This window comes from Trichosurus vulpecula, chromosome 3, assembly GCF_011100635.1.
Source record: "Trichosurus vulpecula isolate mTriVul1 chromosome 3, mTriVul1.pri, whole genome shotgun sequence".
NCBI lineage: Eukaryota > Metazoa > Chordata > Mammalia > Diprotodontia > Phalangeridae > Trichosurus > Trichosurus vulpecula.
This window is the reverse complement of record NC_050575.1, coordinates 379,662,002-379,681,081: the sequence shown is the minus strand read 5'-3', so window position 1 is coordinate 379,681,081 and position 19,080 is coordinate 379,662,002. Positions and strand designations below refer to the sequence as shown.

The 19,080-nt window shown below is 43.8% G+C and overlaps 1 protein-coding gene across 1 annotated transcript in view; it reads left to right on the top strand.

Annotated features, from left to right (window-relative positions):
- Positions 1-717: 717 nt before the first annotated feature.
- The window catches only part of ATP6V0D1 (ATPase H+ transporting V0 subunit d1), a 102,394-nt gene continuing 84,031 nt past the window's right edge, over positions 718-19,080 (top strand). The window contains exon 1 of the mRNA XM_036750771.1: positions 718-1,002. Coding sequence (XP_036606666.1) covers positions 873-1,002 — 130 coding nt within the window. The 5' untranslated portion in view covers positions 718-872. The remainder of the gene's footprint in view (positions 1,003-19,080) is intronic.

Sequence of the window (19,080 nt, the reverse complement as noted above, 5' to 3'; positions counted from 1 at the left end):
TAACTCAGAGTGGTCGTGCGGACAAAATGAGATAATACCGGCAAAGAGCTTTGCAAACCTTAAAGAGCTATTAAGACAGTTCTTCAAATATGTGAAGGAATCTAGAACGTCTTTTTGATTTAATTTAGAGACATCTGGGAAAAAGCCTTAAGGGAGAAAGGCAGAGCTAGAAGGAATAAGCTTCTTGCCCAAGCCTCTCATTTTGCAGCTGAGGACACTGAGGCTCAGAGAGGGGAGGAGTCTTGCCCAGGACCACACAACTAGTCATTGGCAGCGCTGGAACTAGAAACCTGGTGTCCTAATAACCGGTACTGCGACCTCCCCACTACCCCAGGAGGCCTTTCTAGCTCTCTAGGTTGGGCGAAATGGAAGGGGGTGGGGGGGGAAGGAGAATTAATTGAATTAGCGCCCCTCCCCACACACCCCGGGAGGCGGGGAGGGCGAAGATTCTCCTTCAACAGACAGCGCCTGGGGAGGAGGGGACGCGCAGGTCGTGAGGTAGAGACCTCAGCTGTACTGGCCCACAATTCCCGGCCACAGTTCACTCCCACTGATCTCCCCCTGGGTACTAGAACCGTAGCGCACGAACTTTCGCGCATGCGCAATGAGGCATTCGTTCCGCTCATGCGCGCTTCTTCCCGTGAAGCCAGGAGTCCTAGTAAGCCAATAGTTCTCCTCGTAAGCCAATAGTTCTCCTCGGCCCTGGATCACGTGATCAGAGCGGAGGGGCTTGTCATCTGACTCGGCTGTCAGTGCCACCGCCCTGGCGACGCGTCACCTGATCCGTGGGGGCGGGATCACATGCCCGGTCCGGTTCCGGTTCGGCAGTAGTTCCCCCTTTAAACTCCCCGAGTCGCCGAGCTGCTGCCACGATGTCGGCATTCCCCGAGCTCTACTTCAACGTGGACAATGGCTACTTGGAAGGCTTGGTCCGGGGCCTCAAGGCCGGGGTGCTGAGCCAGTCGGATTACGTCAACCTGGTGCAGTGCGAGACGCTCGAGGGTGAGCGAGGCCAGCCCGGCCTGGGGGGGGAGCGCGAAGCTGCGTCCGCCGCGGGGAAGGAGGGGGGAAGGCGACGGCTCGCCGCCCGGCCCGGAGCAGAACCCTCAGGGGTGCGCCCAGGGGGGCCCCGGGCCAGGCGCGGTCATCCATGGAGCCCAGGCCTCGCTGCTCTCTGTCCGCTCGGGGGCTAGAGGGAGTCGGGTCGGGGAAAAAGAGGAGGCGCCGATGGGAGCTGAGGGAGACCCGAGGCCCGGGTGCGGAGCACACTGAAGGAGTAGAGGGCTCTGGGGTGGGTCACTAGGAGCAGGGAGACGTGGAAGGTCACGGAGGAGAGTGGGGGGGCCCTACTGTTTCTGAAGCTTCGCCCCTGGACTAGAGAGTAGAAGGTGGACATGGGGACGGAGCTGGCGCTCGCAGGGTTGGGTCCACCGCCCGCGCGCGTTGCTATTGCCACATCTGCCCAGTCGAGCCCGTCCCCTCTTGGCAGCTTCCTTTCTCCCCCTCTAGCCAGCTCTGCCCAGCAGGTGGAAAAGGGTTTCCTCTGAGCGGGGCTGGTCGTGGCCTCTTTCCCCGCCCCCGTCGCCAGCAGCCTCCTCCCTCCTCTCTGGGTCTGTGTAATCTGAAGTTCAACCCGCCAATTCCAAATCCGATCCACAAAACACGGGACTGTGGAGCCCTGTGGCGAGGGGGCCGCTGTCCAGCACAGGAGTGGGAGGAGTTTGCGAGGGCTGGGTCTGTGTTGCTGTCATCACGCAGTGGGAAGGATCTGAGCCATGACTTGGGGATTGAAACCCCTGGAAAATGGAGGACTGTAAGCTGAACTCTTGCTCACTTTCCCTCAAAGGGTAAATGTTCAAGATAATTCTTAGAGGCAGGATGTGTGGCTCTCCGCGGGGTGTGAGTGTGGGGACACTCCCTGGTTACTTCAGAGTTTCTGGAGTGGGCTGCTGAGAGAGGTAGGCTGCTGTCTGCTGGCGCTAAAACTGTATTGAATAAATAAATACCTTCAGGCGCATATGTAGTTAATTTCCGCGCCCTATCCCATTGCCAGTGCACATGAATGAATCTGCCTCTTCCTTTTCCCTCCTCGCCTTCACACTCATCTCCAAGGCGGATTATTTTGTGATTTCCTTTCTGTTATTTAAATCGATTTTATCTAGATTGGAGGTGGGGTGGAAACAGAATATTTTTGTCCTTATTTATCTAGGGATTTTCCATTTCTGGAGTCCTTTTCATTAAGATCCTTTTTAAAAAGAGTCCTGATGAACCACAGAGTGAACAAATATCTTCAATGACTTACTGTTATTTTTGGGACAAAATGTAATCCGTGTAGTCTGGCATTTACAGACATTCAAAATCTGGTGACAGCCTTCTTCTTCAGTGTCTGTCCCTCTGTCTGTCTGTCTCTTGTGTATGTACCTGTTCCAGCCAAACTGGTTATGACTAATTGTTCCTTGAACTAGGCATTCCAGCTCCCATTTCTGTGCTTTTCCATGGGCATCTTCTCTCTCCTGCCTGAAATTTACTGCATTCTCACCTTCACCTCAGAATCCTTGGCTTCCCTCAAGTTGCCACTTCTTACAGGAATCCTTTTCTGTTTCCCTAATTTGTTAAGGTTCTCTCAGCAACGGCTTAACTAACTTTAGAGGCAGCTGTGTCACTGTGGATTGGAGCACTGGCCATGGAGTCAGGAAGATCTGAGTTCAAATACAGTTATTAGCTGTGTGACCCTGGGCAAGTCACTTAACTTCTGTTTGCCTCAGTTTCCTCAACTGTAAAATGGAGATAATAAGAGCTGTTACCTCACAAGGTTATTGTGAGGATCAAATGAGGTAATATTTGCATAGCATTTAGCACAGTGCCTGGCACATAATAAGAGCTATATAAATGCTTAATTCCTTCCCCCCTCCCTCTTCAGATTACCTTGTATTTATTTATCTGTAAATGCACTATAACTTCCCCATAGAATATAAGCTTCCTGAGGACAAGGACTATATCATGTTTGTCTTGTTTTCCACAAACACATATTATCCTCAGCATCCAGCATAGTGCCTTTCATGTCTTTTCAGTCAGTAACCCAGGTTCAAATCATCAGTCCTCCTGGACTCTTCACCTCCCAAATCCAGCCACTTTTCAGATCTCCCAGATTCCACCTCCATAGAACTGCAGAATTGCCATTTACAATGTGGCTGCATCCTACCTTTCCTGAGTTATCGTAAATCACTTCCTGTCACATGCTTTTCTGGCCAGACTGGTGCTGTTTGTTCCTTGTACTTGCATTCTGTGTACCTTTGGTCCCTTTGCACTGGCTATCCCCTAAGCATGGAATGTGCCCCCTTCTGGGGAGCTCTTGGTACCCCTAGGTCCCTACAAGGCTCAACTTAGCTTCCATATCCTACATGAGTCTTTTCATGGATTCCTTTCTCCTCTTAGTATTCCCACCCCAGATTGACTTTGCCCTTACCTGTATTCATATTTTTTCCCTTAGTACAATGCAGGGTCTTTTAGGACAGGGACTGGGTTTCTCTTTGTATCCTCAGTGCCTAGAATAGTACCTTGCTCACAGTAGGCACTTAATGTCTGTTGTAGATAATTAATAAAATGTTTGAACTATCGAATGGCAGCAGTGTAGCATAATGGAAAGAGCTGAGTTTGGAATCAGGAGATAGTACAAATTCTGATATCTATTCCTGTGGGCAAGTTAACCTCTCTGTGCCTTAGTGTCCTCATCTGTGAAATGGAGAGTGTAGTTATATTACCTACCTTACAGGGTTATTGCAAATCATATATAAATGTGCTATCATTATATTCTATACAGCCTACAGGTAGCTCAGAAGGAATCTTTGGACTTGGTGAAAGATCCCTGATGGCTACCACCATCCAGCAGTAGATGGACCATTCCATACCTCCACAACATTCCTTCTAGATCGAGGTGGGGAACTTGTAGCCTCAAGGCCATGTGTGGCCCTTTAGATCCTCCAGTACAGTCCTTTTGCTGAATCCAAACTTCACAGAACAAATTCCCTTAATAAGAGGAATATAAAAATTGGGCTCAGCTAAAAGGCAGTGCCCAAGGACCTAGAAGGCCATGTGTGGCCTTGAGGCTGCAGGTTCCCCACCCTGGTTCTAGAGTTTGCTTTCTCCTCCTCCCTACCACAGATAATCCTAGTGTGGTGATACCCTTATTACTAACCTTCTCTTACGTCAAATCTCATGCCATTGCTGAGCAACATCGAAGACTGCTAAGATCTTTTTCTTTTCTGTTTTCTTCCTCTTCTGGCAGTGATAGAGCTGCTGATTCTCTAGTGACAGAGACACTTATTTACCTGCTGGAAAATGTGAGGTATTTACTCAATGCTTATTAGTATAAATTCCACTTTTAGAATCCTTTTCCTCTTCAGCTTCTAGCTGGAATGTCTTCAGTAGTGCTATGCTTTGAAGAAGCACTGAACTTGGGTCCTAGAGACAGTTTTGTTACTGACAAGCAGTGTAGCATGGAGCAAATAAATCACTTCCTCTCTCTGGGCTTCAGTTTTTTCGCCTATAAAATGAAGAGACTGGACTCAGTGATCTCTAAGGTCCCCTTTGGCTCTAATGATTTATGAATACATTTAAAAAATACTACCATGCCTGAAATCTGCTGCAGACAGTGTTCTTGTAAGCAAAAACAGCCTGGTCTTGCTAAATGTATAAATTACATACAAAGTGCTATGTTAGAGGGTAAAGTAGGGGAAGGATCATTACTGATGGGGGTCAAAAGAGGTCTCAAGGAAGACATGGCAGTTGATCCAGGTTTGAGAATGTTCCACACATGAACAGGGACAGAACTTCCTGAGTTGTACTCTGAGAACTGAGAACAGTCCATTTTGGCTAGACCATAGAGTATGTTTAGGGGAAGTAGTATGAGCCGTAGTTGGAAAGCTAAGGTGGGCCCAGATTCTGGAGGGTCTGGAATGCTAGGCTAAAGATTGTAAATTGTATTGTCTTAAACTAAATGGTCTCTAAGATCTGTAGCTCTGTATGCTTTGATTTGATGATTCCCATCCTGGAGGAGATTCCCTGTACCTCTAGTAACAAAATTTATTGCTCTTAGTCATTGTTACTAGAGGTAGTGATATTTAAAGTAATAAGTGCCAAGTATGTGGTCCTGCAGTCATACAGTTGATAAGTCCAAGAATGGGCTTGCCCTTTGAATGGGCTTTTCTACTTGAAAACTGGCCTAGTAATGGAATTGGAATAATTTGTATGACTGAACAATTGCCTTGATGTCTGTATGGCTTAAGAGTTGATAGACTTGGATCCTGGCTCTGCCAGTATCTAGCAGTATGCTCTTAGAAAAGTTATTTTGCTCTCTCAGTTTCCCAAGCTGTAAAGTTAGGGAATTGGATTATGCAATCTTTGTGTTCCCTCTCTGCTCTAACATTCTTGGTTCTTAGGCTGTGAGCTGGGACAGTGAGGATGAGCTACAGAGACAGACCACCATGCACTGGTGTGATCATCACAGCTGTAGACTCTAGTATCTGAGCTCTGTATTTCTGGAACCTGAATGGTGAGGAGAAATAAGGCCTTGTTAAAGTGGCTCATACTGCCAGAATACTCACAAAACTCTGTAGAACACTGTACAAAGTTTAGATGATCCCTACCCCCATGAAGTTTACAACCTAGGAAGGGGATAAGACACAAAGATAGATAACTTTAATACACAGTAATTTGTTGTTGTTGGATTGTGTCTGACTCTTTGTGACCCTCTTTGGAGTTTTCTTGACAAAGATACAGCTGGAATGGTTTGCCATTTCCTTCTCCAGCTCATTTTACAGATGAGAAACTAAGGCAGACAGGGTTAAGTGACTTTCCCAGGGTCACACAGCTAGGTAGTATCTGAGGCCAGATTTGAACTCAGGAAGATGAGTCTTCCTGATTCCAGGCCCAGCACTCTATCCATTGTGCCACCTAGCTGCCCTTAAAACCCAATGGTACATTGTTTCATAATTCAGGAAGGTTGTTATCAACAGAGTTTCTTCAGTTATGTTGTGAGATGTATCTTCCTGATACTCTGGTCATCCGCTTTGAAGTACAAGAGAATCTAATAATCAGAAGGTTACTTAGTAGCTGTAGAATTAGAGTGAAGAGAGAGGAGTGGTCTAAAGGGTTATTTCCATCAAGTTGACAAGTCACTGTTCTCTACCATAAGGGTGACACATGTCAATGCGACTGGGTAGGGTATTCTCTCTTTGGTATCTAGAGTCATATTTAATCTCTCTGGGACAGAATTTCTTCATCTATAAAATAAGGGGATTAGACCAAACAATCTCTCAGAGTCTATCCAGCCCCAACAGTCAGTGAATCCATAATTTTTACTCCTCATTCAGTTTTTTAATTTCCCCTTCTAGACTTCTTGCTGACTATTCCCTTTCTGCTTATATTTATGTTGAAATGACACATTTTCATAATTGTTACATCATGTTATAGTAAAGAAAGCAATTTAGGGACTATTTTGTCCAATTTCTTAATTTCACAGAAAAGGGAGCCGAGAGGAGGGAAGTGATTTTACCCAAGGTCATACAGCATAAGTTTACAGTTTTATGTTGATTTTATTTTCTGTTGGCTATTTAAAAAAATTACCTTCTAGCCATATATCTCTAATTCACAAAATGGATCACTTCTGGGAAGATTCCTTGTGAATGGGGAAAAAACCACAACCATTTATTAAGCACTTACTGTGCTAAATGCAAGGGATACAAATAGAAGAGCAGAGATAATAATACCAGCTTTTAGAGCTCACATTCTTTTTTGTTTGTTTTTTTGGAGGGGGGAAGGCAGAGCAATTGGGGTTAAGTGACTGCCCAAGGTCATGCAGCTGGTAAATGTCAAGTGTCTGAGGCTGCATTTGAACTCAGGTCCCTCCTGACTCCAGGGCTGGTGCTGTACTCACTGCACCACCTAGCTGCCCCCAGAGCTTACATTCTAATGGAAGAAAAACACAAGAATCATTAGCTACAAATCAGGTGGAGAGGCCCTATGCTCCTTAGGGGAGAGCAGCAGAGCAGATGGTAATGCCTCTTCTTTAATATAATTTCCACTAATAAAAATCATGTCTGTTTCTGATGTTGAACTGTTTGACAGTGCCAAGGAATTTGTAGGCTAGAATTTTCTTTTCCAGGTCATGAGCTGTGGTTGCTAAGGAGGTGGGGGTCTTCCCTGACTGCAGAACTATTTTTCTCTCTATAGGATTTGCCTCCTAGAATAATGGCCTCTGGAAGTTTTGGCTAGAAGCAGAACCTGTGATCTGGGGGATTTTGACATTCCCCAAACCCTTCCCATGAGTGTCAGTTGGTCATTGGTTGGTATGGTGGGGACAAAGATGAGCCCCTTCTTCAGAGTGATTGCTCCCCTCACTGGTACCTGTAAAGCCCAGGGCTGGAAGCATGGCTAGTGGTTTGTGAGCAATACTATTCCCAGGTCTCTTGCATTCAGAGTCCTGGTCTTTCCTCAGTGGGGTCTGATGGTCCAAGTGATAGCACTGGTTTGACTTGCCCTTGGCACCTGCTGCCTTTTTGTCTTTTCCTTGGGCTACTTTGCTGCTTCAGCTAGGCTGGCTTTCCTGCCTCATATGTGGCAGTTGGATGGCTGGGCGCTTCTTTGGATGTTGACTGCAAGGGCTGGGCTAGAAGCAGGGCCAGTAGTCTGGGGTGGGGGTTGGGGGGGCAGCATATTGCTCTTCCCAGGCCTCTTCAGTTTCAGCATCCTGACTATCTCCGCTGGGGACTGAAGAGAGGTAGTGATAGCAGTAGTTTATCATCCACAGGCAAGGAAACTTTTCTCCCCTCTGTGAAAGGCTATAAACCTATAGGAGAAACCAAAACAAAACAAAATCAAAAAAGCAAATCATGGGCATCCTAGAGTGCAGACCTGTGAGGGACCTTAGAGGTCATCTAGTTCACTCCCTTATTTTACAAGAGAGAAAACTGAGTCATAGAGAGAGATGTTTGTTGCCCAAGGCCATCTAGGTCATAAGAGGCTGAATCGGGATTTGATCCTCTGACTTCAAGTCCAGGGTGCTGCACCGTGCTGTCTCAATTAAGTTGCTTTTTATTTGTGGCTTTCATTTAATTTAGTCTGTACATTTAAAGAAACATAACTCACCACCTTTTTTAGTGTTTACATTTTTAAAAATTAAATTTGATTCATGCCTTTTACTTTTTGTCCCATAGTTATTTCCCAATCCAGTCTTCATTTGCAACAAATAAAAACAGTAGAAATGAACAAAGCAGCAACTTGATCAGACATTGTATTCAATAGTTTGCATTTGTAGTCCCTCATATCTCTACTGAGGGGAAGGAAATATGTTTCCTCATCTGTTCTCCAGGACCATAATTGGTCATTGCAGTTAATCTGCATTCAGCTTCCTCTTAGTGTTGTTTTATATTTATAGTATTGCAGTCCTTATGGGTATTTTTGTGCTGGTTCTGCTCACTTCACTCTGTATCAGTTCATATAAGTCTTCCTATGTTTCTCAAAATTCCTCATGTTCCATCTTCTCTGAATTCTTATTTTGTAAAGATAATAATATTTTATTACATTCATATGCCACAATATTTTTTTCCAATTATTATTATTATACAATTATTACTATAATTATTATAAAAAGTGCTGTTATGAATATTTTGGTAGACTTCTTTTTTAGTCTTTTAGACCTTTTTTCTGTCTTTGTCTCTTTAGGGGTATATATCTATTAGTAACATCAATGGGTCAAAAGACATGAACAGCTTAGTGACTTTTCTTTTATTATTCCAAATCATTTTCTAGAAGGTTTAGATTAGTTAACAGCTCTTGTTGTTTTTCAGTCATGTCAGATTCTTGTTGACCTCTTTTGGAGTTGTGGTAAAGATAATGAAGTGGTTTGCCATTTCTTTCTCTAAGACAATCAGGATTGTAACTTGCCCGGTGTCACCCAGCTAGTAAGTGTCTGAGGCTGGCTGCATTTGAATTCAGGTCTTCCTGACTCCAGACCCAGCACTCTATCCACTGGGCCACCTAGCTGCCCTACTAGGCAGCTCCACTAACAGCATATTCCCACATTCCCTCTAACAGTGACTATTTCTTCTTTTACCATCTTTAGTAACTTGAGGGGTATGAAATGAACCTCAGAGCGGTTGTAATTTGCATTTCTCTTATTAGATATTTGAATAAATTTTCCCATAGTGGATAGTTTGAATTTCTTTTTTTGAAAACTGTTCATATAGTTTGATATATTTACAATGACCTCCTTCCATTCTTCTCGAAGTTACTTATGATGTGATCTTTAAATTTTAGGTTAAATATATATTTGGAACTTATTATAGCATGTGACATCTCACCCACTTTAAAAATTAATAACAGGAAACAAAATGCTTCATTATATTAATCAGAATGTATCCAATAAAAATGATCATACTTTTATAAAGTGTCTGCTCTCTGCAGAAGCCCTGTCCTATAATAGTTACTGATGGAGGGAAAAGTACACACTTTTTTACCTTAAGAACTTGAAGTCTGCTGGAGGAAAAATGTGATATGTGCACAAATTAAGATAGGAAGGAGCCAGTTGAGAGGGAAAGATTGAAAACCCAGAGAGAAAGGATGATTGCTGGAGAAAGTTGCAAAGATGGTGGAGGTGAGCCTAAAGCTGGGCCTTGAAAAATGGATAGAGAGCAAAGAGGATATTATCCTCATAGGAAGCAAAGGCAAAGACAGAAATTAGCATGGTCTGTGAGGAACACAGTGAGGAAACTGACCTGGTTGGATGGGAAAGAATGGCAGCTAAGATTGAGTATAGAAGGTGAAGGCAGTCTATCTATACTAAAAATATTTTTCTGTTCCAAATTATAGTTAGTCCAGGGAGAGACATCTATTAATGTAGAGCAGAGAAAGAGAGGAGGGAGAGGGAGATGGGGGGGAGGAGAAAGAGAGAGAGGGGGGGGGGGAGGGAGAGAAGGGAGGGGGAGAGAGAAGGGAGGGGAGAGAGAGAGGGGGGGGGGGAGGGAGAGAAGGGAGGGGGAGAGAGAAGGGAGGGGAGAGAAAGAGAAGGGAGGGGGAGAGAGAGAGAAGGGAGGGGGAGAGAGAGAGAAGGGAGGTGGGGAGAGAGAGAAAGGAGGGGGAGAGAAGAGAGAGAGACACGTCCAGAGAGAGGGAGATAGAAACATCTAGGAGCAAGAAAGGCAGGAAGAGGAAAAAGAGAAAAGATACTAAAAGTGAGAGAGACCAGCAACTCTTGTCCCTCCTATCCCAGTCTTCATGACTTCTTCATGCCCAGTTCTCCATTTTAATGTCCCAATTTCCTGTCTTACCCAAAAGCTTGCTGAGGACTTCCCTTTGCCCAGCTTCTTAAAACTCTCATTGTCCAAGCCCCCACTGTGACAAAGAAACCCTAATCCTCCCTTGCATAATTGATGTAGCATTACTGAACTCTCCTTCTTACTCTAATGAAGGGGACCTACCTACCTATTCTTAGGCTGAGTTCTCTTCAGGTATGTTTTGAAGCTCTTGTTGTCGACTTTGGAGTTTCTTTCAGGGTGCCTCTCCAATTTCTTTTTTGGCCCTTTTAATTTCCAGTCCTCACCTGACCTGTCATGCTTTGGGGTTCTTCCTTGTTCTTGATTAGGAAAGGTTTCCTTTTTATGAAAGTTGTCCTGCTTCTTGTAGTCATTTCTGACTTGCCTTATTAATCATAGTAGGATTTTCTTCAGGTGGTTGGTCTTCTTGATTCTTAGATTATAGTTTCCCTGGGCTGCCAAAAAGTGTTTTTTTGAATATTCTCCCAAGCTGGATTATTCAAACTTTACTGTTCCCTTTTATTTTTCTTCAATATCACCATAAAATTAGAATTCATTTTTCTAAAATTGAATAACCACATCACATATATTTTGTTTTTCCTTCTGCTGTCATGGTGCTAAGTTAAACTATTCCTTAAGCCTCAATTTTGCTCTTCTCTAGGGGGTAGTTGAACTATATGATCTTCACAGTCTTTCTCTAACTTTCTAGAGTCTCATGATTTTGTGTAATCATTACTGTTATCAGGAGATTCACAGAATAACGCTCTTATGAAGGAAAGCGTCCTCTCTGATGCAGTAACATGACCATCATGTGCAGTTTTAAAAGCCAAGTTGCATTTTCACAAGCATGGAGTTATATTGGTTTTAACAAATGCTTGTTCCCTTTCTTTAATATTGAGCAAAGAGGTTCCTGATCTTTTAGGAAACTGGCTTCAGGCTGATTGAGATCAATTTGAGGACCAAGTGACAGGTTCTTTACTCCTGTTGTAGATTCAAATTCCCTTCATGGGGAATGGATTCTTCTTAGCATTCTTCGTCAGACCAACAACTTCCTTCATCTGATAAGCAATTGCCTGTCTGAAATTTTGTCTTGGTCATCTTGTTTCCTAAATTTGGGGGCTTACTTTCTTTTAGGGTTTGCCCCCCGGCCCCCTGATTAGAGCTTTTTTATTGACAGCATCTAACATAATGATAGAAGGAGCTGGAAAGCCTTTCTTCTGATTATTTTAATGCCCTTTTTAGTAAACATCCAAGTATCTGTCAGATATGTGGCATCAAATCTGGCCTTCTAGGGACTGGATATAGTCCCATCCTCAGGAGCCTGGGACTGTTTGAACTGATGAGTTGATAACATGCTGTAGTTTAAAAAAAAAAAAGACATTTCAGAACACCTCATTAAGATTCCCAGCTGCAACACCATACTCACTAGCTATATGACCCTGGGCTAGTTGCTTAATTTCTCTGAGCCTCAATTTCTTCATCTTTTTAAATTTTTTTTTTTCGCAGGGGAGAAGGCAGGGCAATTGGGGTTAAGTGACTTGCCCAAGGTCACACAGCTAGTAAATGTGTCAAATGTCTGAGGCCGGATTTGAACTCAGGTGCTCCTGACTCCAGAGCCAGTGCTCTACTCACTGCACCACCTAGCTGCCCCAATTTCTTCATCTTTTAAATGGGGATAAGCAAGACCAATGATCTGGGAGTTAAAGCACCTAGGTTTGCTCTTTTGCTGTGCTCTTTATTTTCCATATGACTTTGAGAAAGTCACTTTCCCTTGATCTGTTTTCTCCTTTATAGAATAAAGATGTTAGAACAGATGACCTTTAGAGAACCCTTCCATCCCTAAAACCTATAATTAGATGAATACTTGCACTGCTCACCACACAGGGGTGGTTTCAGCTAAAATGCTTCAGGATTTACAAAGTGGTATGTAAGTGTGAGTTAACTGTTACCCTTTCAGAATCTAAATAAAGTATCCCATTTCTTCTGGGCAGTCCATATATTGAATATGCAGCATGGTATTGTAGGAGGAGCCTGGATTCAGAATCAGAGAGTTCAAATCCTTATCTGTGTGACTCTGGCTAAGCTATAGCCTCTCTCAGAGCCTGGTTTTCTTCATCTGTACCGTGAAGTGTTTGGCCTAGATTACCTCAATGGACCTCTCAAGCTCTCAGTCCCATGGTCCCATAAACTATTTTCTTTTATCTCTCAATCACAGTTCTCTGTGGAGATTGACGAACCTGCATGTTCCTTCTCCAAGTTAGCAGACCCATAACCCCAGGGGTGATCAGACCCATGAAAACAAAGTTAAATCTCAAATTCACTGATTCCTATATCCCAAACAAGTACTCAATTTGGTACCAGTGTATCAGTTTACTGTAAGAGCACAGCCTGTCTGAGAAAGAGAATTCATAGCCAGCTTCCTTTCTCTAGCACAGTGGTTCTCAAAGTATGGTCCAGGGTTCCCCTTGGGGGGACGAGAAGGGGGCTGAGAGGAGGAGGTTAAAACTTTTCACAATAATTAAGACATTTTAATGTCCAGCACAGTAATCACAATATCAACCAATAATGAAAACAGGCCAGTCTATGTCCTTGGAGAGTTTGTGGTCTACTGGTCTTGGGATAAGACTTGCCAAAAGAAAGTGCTATATGGGGGGAGGGAGGGGATCCTCAGCAAATGGGATCAGGGATGGCTTCAGGGAGGAGGTGTTTGAGTTGGACCTCAAAGGAAGAAAAGGATTTTAACGGGGAGAGCTATAAGGGGATACCTATTCCAGACATATGAAGGGTAGTAGTCAGGGAGAATGCAAGTCCTAAAAGGATAGGATTATAATGGTGTGGTGAGAAGTGAGGAGATGAAACCAAATGGAAATAGAATTTATGAAATACAAAGACCCAAGAGAGCTTAGGGCATTTCACCTGTTACCCTTAGTCTGTTCCATATACCAAACCAACATACAGTAGTTGTAAAACAAAACACTGAGCACTGATAAATATTTGGCAGGATCTTAGTGAAGGCCTGAAGGCTTTTTATTCCCTAGATCATAATCTTTTTGGCCTGCTACATGACCTCTCAGTCATAGGCTCTGAGAACTAGCAGGAATTGTAGAGATTTTGTAGTCCAATTCTCCTATTTTATAGATAGGGATGTTGAGGCCCAGAAAAAAATGATTTGGTTGATATTCAGCAGGTAGTGGTTGTCCAAACCAGGGCTGGAATACTCATCTCCTGACTCATGGTTGAAACCTCTGCCCTCTACTTTGCTGCCTTTCTCCATGAAGTTTATGTTGCTGTCACCAGGCTGGCATAGAACATGCCTTGACTGTTGTTTTCAGTCCAGATACTCCTTTGGTTAACTCCCTCTTCCCATGCTAGAGCTCATCCCAACCTCTTTCTTGACTTATTTCCATCTTTCACATTGTTAATGTTTCCATCTCTTCAATTGATTACATCTTGTTCCAGTTTATATTTTACACAGATTTGTATCAGCTAAGTTGTTTATAGTAATGTCAGCAACAATCCACATTCTACTTTGGTTACGGAACTCCTGTTTCACAATGTTTATAGCAGGGATCCAGTGTTGGAACGGGCGCTGATTGTTTTGAACATAAACTTTCTCTATTTGGTCTTTTTTCCCTTCTTTCTCTTGGCCTGGTTTCTGATGTTGTGCCAGACCCCTATAACCTACTGATGAAAACCAGAAAATTACAGGATCATTACAGGATCATAGGGTTGAGAGCTGGAGAGGAAGGAGCTTGGATGTCATCTGGTTTTCCCCATTTTACAGATAATGAAACTGAGGCCCAGAAAGATCAAGTAACTTGCACATGATTATACCAAGGGGCATAGTGAAGATTCCCACTCAGCTCTTCTGACTCCAGATCCAGTATTCTTTTAATTACACTAGGCTATTTCATATACTTTCAAATCTTATTCCTTCAGAACTCTCAGGAATGAATTCACAAATCCATGAATTGTTAGACCTATAGTTTAAAGAGCTCTTAGAGGTTGATCTCTGAGCCCAGCCCCTTAATCCTACAGATGAAGAAGCTGAGGGCCAGATTGACTTGTTTCTAGTCAAGGCTTTTTAGACTAACCAATTTTCAAACTGAGACCTTCCCTTTTTAAAAATTGGATATAAATCTTTCTAAACCCTTACACACCTCTTCTTAAAAATAATATACCAAATGTTGCAATATTTTTGTAATGACTCAAGCCTTTTATGAACATCAGGGCTGCTGTGCTTATAATATAATAGAAAATATCTAGTGTTAGGAGACCCTGTGCTAGTCCTTGCTCCGTTGCTGACTTGCTATCATGGAAGCTTAGGCCATTCACTTTTTCTCCTGCCCCATAACTTCTTCTGTTTTTTGGCTTGTTAAGAAATCCTGGTGGAGACTTGGTTCCCCCTGCTGGACTCTTCTTGAAGGAGATGGGGGACTCTGTCTGTGATCCTGTGGCCATTCTAATCCAATCTAATAAACACGCGCTAAGTGCTAGGAATATAATAAAAAGAAAGACAGTTCCTGTCCTTGAGGAGCTTACAATCTAAAGGGGAAGACAACATGCAAAATGAGACAGGGAAGTGGGGGGAAGACACAGGACATGAGGGGGTACCCAGGGAGGGGGCATCTTGTTCTGTGGAGTGAAAGGCAGGTAGGGCAGCAGATGCAAAGTGGTATAATCAGAGAGTCCAGATTCTGCCTTCTGGAAAGGAAAGCATCAGGAAGAGCTGGGTACCCTGCCCTGCACACAGAGGGAGGAGGAGGCCAAAGGAAGGCTTGTGTTAGCAGCATGGTGATGATGCAGTAATCTTAGGAGGGCATCTTGTTCTGTGGAGTGGAAACTAGGCAGGGCAGCAGATGCACAATGCCCCGGGGACCTGAATGTCACAATCCATCGTTAGCCCCTTTATTCCGTTCACACACAAGTACCACCCTAGTGCAGGCCCTCTGACCTTTTACCCAGACTGTGTCAATAGTCTCCTACTGGGTCTTCCTGTCTTAAGTTTTTCTTCCCCTTTCTTTCCCTCCTCCACATGGCTGCCTAGGTGATTTTCCTAAAGTGCAGGTATGACCATGTCAACTGCCTTGCTCAATAAACTCCAGTAACTGCCTATTACCTCTAGGATCAAATATAAGCTCTCTGGTATTTGAAGCTCTTCAAATTCTATGCACTTCTTAGCTTTCCAGTCGTTTTACTCCCCTTTGCTCATTCTCTGGCTCAGCTATACTTTATTTCATTGCACAAGGTGCTTCAGTTTTTGCATCCACACGTTTGTACGTTGTCTCCTGGGTCTAAAAGGAGACCTCTAGCCTCCACTGCCACTTAGAATCCCTTTCAAGACAAAGTTTTAGAACTGAAGCTGCTAATGCCTTTCCCTCTGAGGTTCGTTTTGTATCTGTTTTGTATTTATCTTAGATAAATGTATTATTATTTATGTACATGTTATCTCCTCATTCAAATGAAAGCTTCTTGAAGGCAAGGATGGTTTTTTTGCTTTTTTTTTTGTAACCCTCCCTCCCCCCATACTTTGCACAGTGCCAGAAACATAGTAAGATTACTCATAACCATTACTTGTTGATTGGTGGGTTGATCGTCATCCCCCCTGTCCCCAGACATCTCTTTCTCTTGGCTGCCCTATACCTATCCCTGGCTCTGTCATCTGATTCTTCTCTCTCTTCATCCAAAGTTGATTAAGTCCGGGCAACAGGAAGAATGATGATTAAAAAGAGTGAGTTATGTTTGGACATACTGAGTTAAAATGATCCAATTCAACCAATTTATTTAACACCTACTGTCTGCAAGGAATTGTGCTGGTTGTTCAACGCACAAAGACAAAACTAAAACAGTCTCTGCTTTTGAGCTTAAACGATGCCAGTTGAGGTTATAGAGGGGGTCAGGAAAGGCTGAAGAAGGTGGCAGGCTATCCAGGTGAAGAAGGCCCACCTTGGTTGGTAAGTGCAGGTGAAAGGTCCAGTGCTGGAGAGATAGGATTTGTGGAAGTTGACATTTGAGATGATGATGTGAGAGAGGAGGTGCTCAGCTCCTGGCTTCTGAGGGCAGAGAGTTAAGTCATTTTGCACAGAGGCAGGTCATAGGTCACAATATTTAGAGCTGGGAGGGACCTTAGAAATCAGACCACCTTATTTTACAGGTGAGGAAGTGAAGGCACAGAGAGAACAAGTTCTAAGGTCATTGAGTGAATGAAGTCACAGAGCAGAAGAGGAATTTAAATGAAGGTTCTCTGACCCCCAAATCTAGTGTTCCTTTCATTACACCATGGCAAATTCCCAAAGAATAAACCCCAGTTGATGGATACGGGAGACAGAGTAAATGGTGTTGCTATAGTAGAATCAGGAGGAGCAGCAGGCTTACAGGGTGAGAGAAAGCTTGGTTTGGGATGTGTTGAGTTGAAATCCTGGTGGTTGGTCCTAAAGGTGACTCTTGGCACCTCTAGCGAGTTACAACTCTCCCTGGCGCACCAAGGGGGAAATGAACCAAGCGTGATCACTGTCCTTTCCCAAGGGAGAGGCATCCTCTTAGTTTCTACTTATTTTCTTCTTTTTTCCCTTCCTTTTAAACTCCTCCCCCTTCAGGATCCATCCTCTGAAGTTGAAGGTTTTTTGGTGATGGCTATTTCCTCCATACTGTTTTCCTCCCACGTAACCTTCCCTCCTCCTTCAAAAGAGAAATATCCCTGTTGAATTGAATATACTTCTACACTAAACTCTGTGTGCGTGCGTGCGTGTGTGCGTGTGCGCGCGCGTGTGTGTGTGTGCTGGCCTGCTTGAATGATGTTCATCTGACATCTGCCTCCTGCTTTTTCCTCCATGTATGTACACTCTTCTCCAGTACTCCAGTACTCAGTCATGAGGAATAGTACTATGGTTGCATAGTAGTGTGTTCCTTTTTACCTTCGCATTTCTTTCCCCTTTTAAGACTCAGAACAGAAGCAACCCACCTCCAGTTCTTATCTTTGCATGGAAAGAATACTCATTTGGTGCCTGGGATCTCTGTGTTCTGGACACAGCTCTGCCACAAGTAGGGTGACCAGGTATCGGGCACTTATTGGATGTAATGCACTGTATAAGTTGTATTTTTGTGTCCGTTAGAATGTGAGCTTCTTGAAGGCAGGGACTTGTTAATGTTTATCTTTATAGTCTATTTTCTTACTCATTCGAGTAATTAATAATATTCCTTGTTCACCAGTATTTTAATAGAACTGTGATCTCCTTAATGAGCTCATCCTTCTTCCAGAGACATTGCACTTGAATACAAAGGGAGATGAGATGTAGGCCATGCCCTCATATTCCTTACAATCTAGGAGTCCAGGTCCGGTTTTCTTTTGGACTTCAGTTTCCACATCTATAAAGTTAAGTTATAAATACTCTATCTCTGAATTCTTTTCCAACTGTTTGTCAGTCCCCCAGGCGTTTTTGGCCAGACTCCTGACCAGGAACTATATATCCCAGGCTCCCAGACCTGAATTATCCATGGTATTCTCCCTTCCAACACAAGATGGCAGAAAAGGACCATCCCTTAGCCTTTCCTACTTCTTCCTGACTTCTCTTTCTTCTGGCCACCAGAGGTCCTTAGAGAGAGAGTGAGAGAGAGGGAGAGATAGCGGGAGAGCGTGCCAGAGTTTTCTCTATGGAATTTACCATCTCCTTTACCCTCATCATCCTCTTCCTTGGTGTATTGTTCTGGCAGAGTAGAGGAGCTGAGGTCTCTAGTCTGACTTGCTCCTTCTAACTCCCACTATCTTGTTTGGTCCCTCCCCTGGCTACCCCTTCTTTTCTTTGGGTCAAAGGGGAGACAGCAATGGGTGTTCCTTAGATGGCGGGAAGAGATATATCAGTGTTCCTAGCCTGCCCCTTGCTCCAAGGCCAACCTTTTCTGGTTGAGGGTTCCGTGTTTCCATCTTATCCCTTCCTATCTTTCATCTACTAAGAGTCACTGTTTCGGTAAATCTGGAGAGTAAAGGGCTCCTTTTTAAGACTTAAAAAGATTTTCCTGCCTCTGTTCTTTCTCACCTCTAATCTATCCTTCACCTTTTCCCAAACTGTTTTCCATAAGGGTGTATCTGGTTCCATCACTGGCATGCCCAAAAATCATCAGTAATTCAGTATTGCCTTTTGGGTAAACTCCTGAGATGGACAATTGAGACTCTCCACATTCTGGGGAATCCCCCTCCACACACACACCTTATCTCATCCTACTGTCTTCCACATGCCCTCTGTTCTGGCCAAACTGGACTGCTATTTTCCTGAAGGAGTGTTGGGCTTTCTTTGTGCCTTTGTGTTTGATATGCCTAAAAGGTCTTTTCTCTCTCCTTCATTTGTGGAATTCCTGATTAACTCAGACATTTCAAGGAAACCTTGCCTGCTCCTAGCATTTGGGAATGCTTTTTACTGAGTCCCTATGACCTCACAAAGCACCTTCTTTTTGTGTATCTTGAAATCTTAGAGATCATCTGGTCCAGTCCCTCCTTTTGCCATTCTTCTCCATATCTCACCAGACTGTAAACTCCATGAGGGGAGCTAGCCAGTGCCTTATTGAAACCTTTTCTCTTCCTTAGCACCTGGCACCATCCTCTGAACACAACGCATGCTTGTGTGTGGAACTGATTTATTCTGTTCTGCCCTAGGATCTTGCTGCAACCATCACAGCCAAGCTTGGTCCCTCTTCCTTTTGTGATTAGCCCTGAAGTACCTCCAAATATGAACTGCCCCCCCATTCTGTTCCTTCCTTTTACTACTGTTGACACCTT